The 8,835-nt window shown below is 38.7% G+C and overlaps 1 protein-coding gene across 1 annotated transcript; it reads left to right on the top strand.

The window, feature by feature from the left end:
* The first annotated feature begins 294 nt into the window (after positions 1 to 294).
* NFYB (nuclear transcription factor Y, beta) lies at positions 295 to 8,175 on the top strand. Its single transcript, XM_010016223.1, has 6 exons — positions 295 to 488; positions 956 to 1,086; positions 2,938 to 3,135; positions 5,238 to 5,316; positions 6,869 to 6,948; positions 7,141 to 8,175. Exons 1-6 carry the CDS (start codon positions 395 to 397, stop codon positions 7,171 to 7,173), a joined length of 615 nt encoding a protein of 204 aa, XP_010014525.1. The 5' UTR covers positions 295 to 394; the 3' UTR covers positions 7,174 to 8,175.
* Positions 8,176 to 8,835: the final 660 nt, after the last annotated feature.

Genomic DNA, 8,835 nt, shown 5'->3' with positions numbered 1-8,835 from the left:
AGTGAAGGATGCAATCCGTAATAACTGTAGGTAGAGCATTCAGTGAACAGTGGGCTGGTGTAGGCTTTTAGGGGTGTTTGGAGCGACATGCCTCGACCTGTTTGTGTGACTGACATGGGAACAACAGAAGGTTGCTATACATGTGCTGCGTGAACCAAATGTTTCTGTGCGTGGCTGAATTTTTGGGGAAGCATCACAAAACAGTTTTGCCATTTCCACTGTCAGTAAAGCTTAGTAATGAGAGAGGGGACACTGTTCTCAAGTGACAAAATATTTATGCTTTGTATTAATTAGTCTTATAGTTCTGAGTTGATTAAAGTGCTGTTTTGTCGGCAGTAGCTGCACTTAATGGTGTAACAAGCATACCTGAAAGGTTTCTTTCTTCTGGTTGTAGATGGATGGTGATAGTTCCACAACGGATGCTTCTCAGTTAGGAATTGCTGGAGATTACATTGGTGGCAGTCACTATGTGATACAGCCTCATGATGGTAAGAAATATTACAGTAAACACTGCTATTTCTGTGTATATGCTTCTAGTTCTTATAGTCTATCCTCTCAAGCTAAGAATTTGCAATTGTATTCTTTATGCCTAACTGTATAAAGCAATTTTTTTGCAGTCTAAAGGTGGGGGTTGGATTTTTCAGTGTTGAGACAGAGTCCTTTGAGGTCATGACAAAAACAAATCTATGTTCTAGGGAAGAAGCTGTATTTAGACATAACATTAAGAATGCTTGGTGTTCAGCTGCGTATACTTCTGTGAATGATGTGCTAAAGATGATATGGAACAACCATGAAGGTACCCTGGTGTTCCATCTATTTTTAAAACTATTTCTACAACATTAATACACAATGCTTTCAAAGGCCTTCATCCTTCAGTGTAAGATCTTAAACTGACTTAATTATTGCCTGCTGTCTGTCAAATACAGTTTCTGCTAATTTTTCTTTATTTCATTAGACACAGAGGACAGCATGAATGATCATGAAGATACAAATGGCTCAAAAGAGAGTTTCAGAGAACAAGATATATACCTTCCAATTGCAAATGTGGCAAGGATAATGAAAAATGCCATACCCCAAACAGGAAAGGTAATACCCTTGTCTGTAAAGAAAGTGTATTGATGAGTTTTACTCCTTCCTCTGCATGAACTTGAGCTGGTAGAACAGTATATTTTGCCAAATGATCCTGGTTTATTGGAGAAAAGCCTTACAAAAGAAAACAACAATCTGAGCAGGAGGTGATTGAGACCAAGTCCATTTTCCTTAGGTTTCTGAAAGCTTTTAGTAACTGCTGAAATTAATCAGAACAGGGCTCTTGATATTAGGCCTTTCAAGAGCTTTCTTTTTCTAAGATGTGTTCTCTGAAATTGTAAAAACGGGTCAGACTTGGTGGCTATCCCCTATCAGTAAGAGTATTTTTTATGCACTTACTTCTTACAAAATTTAACCTGTGTTTATTGAGGTGCATAAAATTTGGAATAAGTGAACCATTTGGGATGAAATAAAAATCCAGTCCTGAAGGACTGGAAATCATCTTGAAGGAAAGAGAATGGTTAGTCTTCCTTCACCCAAATTTTCACATATATCCAAATGCCAAAATGACTTAAGAAGTCTGCCTTATACCATGTAACAGATAAGGCCAGATACTGAAAGACTTATTTTATATTTCCTGCTTCTAAGAATAGGCTTTTTAATCCATTCTGGTGAGCTGGTGATTGTATAAGCATTTGTCTGTTCTGCCTGTTTATCTGAAACCTTTGCAGGGCTCCTGTTACTTGCTGTTTCTCTATTGTATTCCAATACAATTCCTGCCCCAGTAACATTTCCTCTAGCTAAAGCTGATTGCTTTTTTTTTTTTCCTTCTTCCCCTTTTTTGAGATCACTCTAAATAGAAGCAAGACATAATTTACTTGCATCTGCTCGTACTTTCTTAGTGTTCAGAGCTTTCTGGAGATCTGCATGTTACATTTATATCTTTGCTGTGAAAATCTCTTCCCCAGTCCATATTGTCATAAATTTTTAGTGATCAAGATGAGATTTTTCTCAAGAATTTAGCATATGGGATGTCGAGCTATCTCAAAATCAGGGAGATTTTTGTCAAAAACTGCAAGGGAAGCTGCTGGCTGATAAGTACTTCTGAAAATCTCACCCTATGTGTCTGAAAATATCAGATGAACTAGTGAAGATTCTACATACGGTTACTGCTTCATTATTTTTTAAAATACTAACAGGTTCTTCTCATGTGAAGAATAAGAATCTTAATTATTATAATCTTTCAGTTGGCTCCTGTCAGCTTCCCAAATAATCATGAGTAATGCTTGCTGTTATTCTAAGTCAGGTAAATTACTTTCATCCAGCTGAAAACCATAATCAAATTTACTTATTTCATTCCTGCCAGGGCCATATGTATTTCTTCATTTGAATTCTCATTTGGAAAATTTTTATCAGAATATTAAAGCATTAGAGAGGCTTGCTGCTAGGCATATATTCTAGTCTTCAGTCTGGTCAGGATACAGATACTTGTCATTGCTGAGTTTGTGGGGATGTACTGCAGAGGGGTTGGTTGGAACTGCTGGACCTATTAAAAGGAAGATGGAAGTGGGCTATGGCATTGTAATGAACAGGTTTAAAGACAAGGTGTAGGTAAGCAATACTGAGATGCATCTATGTGTAAAAGCTTGTACAGAATACAGGTAAAACTTCAGGAGACCCTGGGAGTTGGCCATGCTGGTTGAAACAATCAAACTTCATGTTGCAGCTCTGCTTACGTAGAGCAGTAATGACATCCAGTGGTTCCCTCACATGTAGGTGTTGCCTAAATGGGTATTGCAGTCAGGTTTTGGGGTGTTTCCTTTATTATCTACTGTATTCTTTGAATTTTGCTTTTTTAATAAATCTTGCATCTTGATTAATCATTTTTTGATACTTTTTCCTTACTAGATTGCTAAGGATGCAAAGGAATGCGTGCAAGAGTGTGTAAGTGAATTCATCAGCTTTATAACGTCAGAAGCAAGCGAGAGGTGTCACCAAGAGAAAAGAAAGACCATCAATGGAGAGGATATTCTCTTTGCCATGTCTACCTTGGGGTTTGACAGTTACGTTGAACCTTTGAAATTATACCTCCAAAAATTCAGAGAGGTTGGTATACGCTTCAGTATTTCCTCATTTATTTAACCGGGTCGTGTTTATCGTCAGCTCCTTGTCATTGTAATGGTATAATGGTGAACTTGTACAATATCTCACAGCTATTTTCAGGGACTAATGTAATGTTTAAAAGCATTCCCAAGGATATTGAGAAAAAAAGGAGTAAGTAAGCATTTTGATTAGACTTGCAGATTCAAAGTTCTTAAAGCTTTCAAGTGAATAAATGCTCTAATATATTGCTGGTAGTAAATCACTCTTTAAAGGTGCCTATTTAGAGTACTTAATTCAATCTTTGGGTTCAATCAATAAAACTGTTCTAGACAGCATTCTCTGAGGAGCTAGCCTAATGCCTCGTGTTTGTCCGGGGTTTGTCTGGGCTTCAGATCTGCAAAAGAAAAAGCTATTTTTCTCAGGTTGGAATAATGATTCACATGGAAGCCTCTCTGCTTCAATGGGGTTTTAAATCTTCTTTTTGTTTTGTTCTGTGTTTTGGGTTTTTTTGGTGTTTTTTTTAGCCTGGCCTTCAGTGTGATTTTGTTACGTAACATGCTAGGTGTGTGATCCAAGTGGTTTAATTTACTCCTTCTGTAGCAGAAAGTGACTTCCCCACCCCCACTTCCCTTTCAGCATTTTAAGCTTTTTCAAGAAGTTACTTCTAGTTGAGTTTTTTTGTTCTGGTCTGCCCTTTACCCCTCACCTCCTATCTGGAGACCAAAGAGAATTATGCTTGCTTGCTTCTCCACTCTGGTGTTCTTTTACCTCAGAATACCAGATTTAACGAAACAAATCAAAGGTATTTTTATCCAGTGACCTCTGTTCCTCATAGTCCTGATTGAAGATGTTCAGATTTAAAAATACGGGGGGGGGGGATCAAAGTAAATATTCTGTGATTCCATGAATTTTGTTTGTTTTTAATGTGGATCAATCTTTTGGTATGGCTGCTTGGTTCTACCGGCATGAGTGAAGCAGGTATGTCTAAATTGGCAATGGTGTAGATAGAGATGCTCTTCAGACTTTGTTCTGTAAACTGAAGTTTTTTGATTAATGGGGTCAGACTCATCAATGATGTTTAATTTGCTGATAGCACTTGAAGCTTCCCCCTTCCCAGGAGGTCATCTGCTGTGATAACTGAGTAACAGCAGGTGTAATCTCTAAGTTGGAAGTGCTGCTTTGTGTTGTCCTCCAGTTCTGTATGGCAGTTGCACATGACACCAATGTGCTTTCATTAAAAATGTAAAGGAGTGCCTAGCTAGTTTCAGTACTTCTGGAGAAGTCTGAAGTGGGTCTGTAAGTGACCATTTTTACTGGTAAATATGCTGTAGTGACAGAGTAGTGGAACTGGGTTTTAAATGGATGGCTGGATTGGATGGTTTTGCTCATCAGTTTTAAACGTCCATTCCAACTAGCTCTGTCTTCAGGGTACCATATACAGTGAAGTATTTCTGATTTGTAGCTTAGTATTTAGTCTGCATCAAACGGTTGCAGAGAATACTTTTTATGCCTATATTATTTTCTTGGATGTTCTTACATAATAGCATACATAGAGCATCAAACTTCATGCTTCTAAAACTGTCTGCCTGGGAGCCTTGGCTTTCTGTGGCAGTATCCTTTCTGGCTGTAGTCCTTGATGTGGGAAAAGAAATCCAGTATCTTGTTTCTAAATGCCAACTCTTAGTTGTATGATGATGGTACTTGCACATGGTTGGTAAGCAAATGTTGCACATTCTCAGTAGTTCTCAGATTCTGTGATTTCTTGTCAATGCTCTTAACTGCTCCTTCTGGATTACTGCAGATCTTTGACCTTCTGCAGAAGGTGAAAGCCTTTCTTAGAATCTACACAATCCTAGTTTGCAGAGTTCCTGGGTTTTAGGAGTGTGGCTAAGATGAAAAACACCCTTCATACTTCCTTGTTTTATGCATGTTTGTAAATGCCATAGAGTTTCACAGGTCTTGGATTTCAAACTCCAGCTGCTGCACAGTGACTCTTCTGCAAGTTCAAACCTTGGCTAGAGCTCTTGGGGTTTGAAAACAATCTCAATCCAACTGCACTCTTAACACAAATTCTTTCTTTTACTATTTCCCCCCCCTCTCTCCAGGCAATGAAAGGAGAAAAGGGAATTGGAACGGTTACAGCTGGGGACGGTCTAAGTGAGGAGCTCACAGAGGAAGCATTTAGTAAGTAATACTTTTTATTGTATTACTACTATGTCTTTTATAAAAAAGAACAGTCTCTTTAGACATCAGAATTCTTACCTGAGGAACTCATCCTGGACTTGCCACATGTTACACCTTTGATCTGCTGAGATTTTCACTGGAGATGTCTGGAAGATAACCTGTGCTCAGATAAACCTCCAAGCCAGTAGAATTTATGGTCAGAATGAAGAGCTATAGTGATAAGTGATGCCTCCTTAGCAATAGCTAATGTCAGCTGTAGAAGATGAAGTGCATACATTAGTACTAGTTTTTTTCTCTACACTTAAGCACAGATGAAAGGTGCAAACTCCCCCTGCCTCTAGTAGCTATGTATTTAAGCCACATTTGTTCTACTTGCAAGACTGTTGGGGGGGGGAAGTAAATAAACTCCACTTCATGACTTGAGCTTGTCTTTGATAAATGAGCCAGAGAAGAATGTAATTTTTGTATAATTCTAAAACTCAATACTTGTTATATTCAAAAGACCACACAGATCGGCAACTAAAAGGTGTAGGGCAAGTAGCATCACATGCATTCACCGTAGTTTTTCTTCTTATACCGTGAATGAAAGCCTGACAGATGTTGGGACTTTGTGTTGGTTTTGTTGATGCTGAATTCTTGGATGTAGTCTTTGCCTTGGCTTTTAAATGTTATGGGCTGGTAGTCTTGAAGCCAATCAATACAAGAAGAATTAGGATGTGCAGCTCTAGTCATATCTACTGACAAGATGCAGTTTTTCAAACATCTGAAAAAAGATGAGGCAACGCAGATAGTAAACTCTTCTCCGTATTCATGCATGTGATCATTGTAGAGTCACAGAATGGTTTTGGTTGGAAGGGACCTTAAAGCTCATCCAGTTCCAGCCCCCTGCCGTGGCCAGGGACACCTTCCACTAGTCCAGGTTGCTCCAAGCCCCGTCCAGCCTGGCCTTGAACACTGCCAGGGATGGGGCAGTCACAGCTTCTCTGGGCAACCTGTGCCAGTGTCTCACCACCCTCACAGGGAAGAATTTCGTCCTAATGTCTAATATAAATCTCCCCTCTGTGAGTTTAAAGCCGTTCCCAGTGTTCTGTCACTACATACCCCTGTAAAAAGTCCCTCTCCAGATTGCTCGTAGGCCCCTTTAGGCACTGGAAGTTGCTGTAACGTCTCCCCTGAGCCTTCTCTTCTCCAGGCTGAGCAAGCCCAATTCTCTCAGCCTCCCTTCACAGGAGAGGTGTAACAGCTGTGCATGTTCTGCTTCAGATAGGTACAGGGGAAGAACAAGGTACAGTCTTACTTTTAGGTTATCTATCTGGTGCAAAACTAAATTGAATTTTGTTTGTTAATGGGAATTAACTTGTTTACTTGTAACAGTCAGTAACAAGTTTGCCTATATGCAGTGCAGGATGGTAGCTGTCAGGAGAGGAATGGCTCTGTAAAATTGTGGAGTGGACCACAATTAAAGGTTATTTAATGGTGACAGACACATCAAACAAGGCCCTGTGTATCCTGAAGCTCCCACGTCATTTTCTTAAAATGCTTTTTCTTTCAGCTAACCAGTTGCCAGCAGGCTTAATAACTACAGACGGCCAACAGCAGAATGTTATGGTCTACACAACATCATATCAACAGGTACCGTGCCTCATCCTCTACTCTCCCTTCTGCTGCTGACATTCAAACACTAATTCAGCTGCCCTGTTCTGAAAGATGAGAATGAATTTTATTCAGTCCCTCGGTGTCTGTCACAACATTCCAACGCTGACGGTTCAAGCTGCTGCAGTGCAGTTTCAGAAAATAATGTAAGCTTGTGTTTTCTTTCTCTAGATCTCTGGTGTTCAGCAGATCCAGTTCTCATGATTTGAAGAAAACTTTGTATCTGGGAACACGAGACAGAAAAGCTGTGCAACTCTTAATGAAGAGGCAGTTCTAATGACTGGAAGAGATTTATCTCTTTGTATATTAAATAGCTGTAATGTAGCTACCAGAAGCTTTGACTAATTGAGGTGTGAGTTCTGACTCAAATCTTTTTCATGATGATTTTAAAAAAAAAATTGGATTTTAAAGGTATTAAAGTATTTTTGTTTTGTACAAGAGTTTGTTGCTCTGTATAACTCCTGTATGCATTGTATATTGCAATTTATTACTGTCAGAGATTTGTAGACAGTTTCTTATTTTCATATTGAATCATGTTACTTTTGTAATTCAGGTAAACAGCTGGGTTAATTCATGTTTACCCTTTGAATAAAATTGTAAGGGTAAAGTTCATTTTTGAATGCAAGTTGCCTTTATTATAAAGATTGAGTTGGTCTTGGTTATGTACCTTGTCTTGCATGACAACCTCAGCTAACTTTACATGTCAACATATTTATTGAGATTTTGAAAGGGACGTTTTCCTCATGAACCTGGGAGCTCAGAGGAATTGCTACAACTGTTTTTTGTTTCGTTTTTGTTTTTTAATGTAACTTCAGAATTAAAAGTGAATCAAAACCAACCAATGCTCTACTACATTTAGAGACTTGGAGCTTATCAACAGCGTTGATGAAAACACTATGTGTGATGCAGGTCTTCATTTATTATTTTCCTTTTCAGTTGCATCAACTCTCCTTAGACTTATTTGATATATTTAAGGTAGTCTTTGTGCTACTGAAATAACTTTTCCTTTTTTATGTATAGTTTTTAGAATCCAGAACTTTAGAAATTCAAGGGGTAGTGGGGGAGGGGGGATTTTATAGTCCTTGTGGTAAAAGATCTCATTTTAACTTTTTACTGAGATGTTTTAAGGGTTCTTGTGAGCCTGTGGGAACTCAAAATGTGTTAGCGACTTTCTGTGTACAGGCTGCGTGCGTGTGTGCGAGCGACTGAAACCTGAGCAAGTGATACAAATCTGAAATGGAAGGCAGACTTCTCGTTCCTGGGTTTGCAATAAACTCTACCTAGGTAGTGTAGTTCTGTATATTTAGTGATCTGTTATTAGTAACGTTGCTGTTTCTTTAATATTGGGAGGGTAATTTTGTTAGATGCAGTGTCTTAGCCTGGTACGATAGGGGTAGTGGGTTTAGTAATATGTCTTACTCAGAATGAATTTTGGGACCTTTGATATTTTTACTGTTTGCAGTGAACTGAAATGTAATATAATAACTATCTTTCCACATATCTGTCATTAATTTAAGCAAACCACACCTTGAATCTGTTGCCATTTAATTTCTTGCTGGTTACGTCTTCTTTTTTCTTTATTTTTTAAAGTAACAGTTTCATATTGGGAACACAGCTTAAACTAAGGCCTCTTGGAAGCCTGGAATAGCCAATTCTTTACTGAACTCCTGTTCTATGTATGTGCAGATTTGAACAGTGTCTCTTAGGAATCAGCATCGTGCTGGCAGAGCCTCCGGAGGTGATGCAGTGTGTTTTGTGGCAATCTGGACAGATGTTTGGGTTTTGTCACTCTTCAGCAGCTATGACTGAACAAATGAAGGGGTTTTTTTATTCATTAAATGTAAAAATGAATAACACCATCCCTAC

Source organism: Nestor notabilis, unplaced genomic scaffold, assembly GCF_000696875.1.
Source record: "Nestor notabilis isolate BGI_N333 unplaced genomic scaffold, ASM69687v1 scaffold2466, whole genome shotgun sequence".
NCBI classification, from domain to species: Eukaryota; Metazoa; Chordata; class Aves; order Psittaciformes; family Psittacidae; genus Nestor; species Nestor notabilis.
This window is presented reverse-complemented; position numbering and strand designations above follow the sequence as displayed.

Excerpts from the sequence above, each read along its gene's own strand:
- NFYB (XM_010016223.1), top strand. The coding sequence starts at position 395 with ATGGATGGTGATAGTTCCACAACGGATGCTTCTCAGTTAGGAATTGCT. Across the intron at positions 3,136-5,237 it reads ACCTCCAAAAATTCAGAGAG|GCAATGAAAGGAGAAAAGGG; the intron begins GTTGGTATACGC and ends CCCTCTCTCCAG. Across the intron at positions 6,949-7,140 it reads ACACAACATCATATCAACAG|ATCTCTGGTGTTCAGCAGAT; the intron begins GTACCGTGCCTC and ends TTCTTTCTCTAG.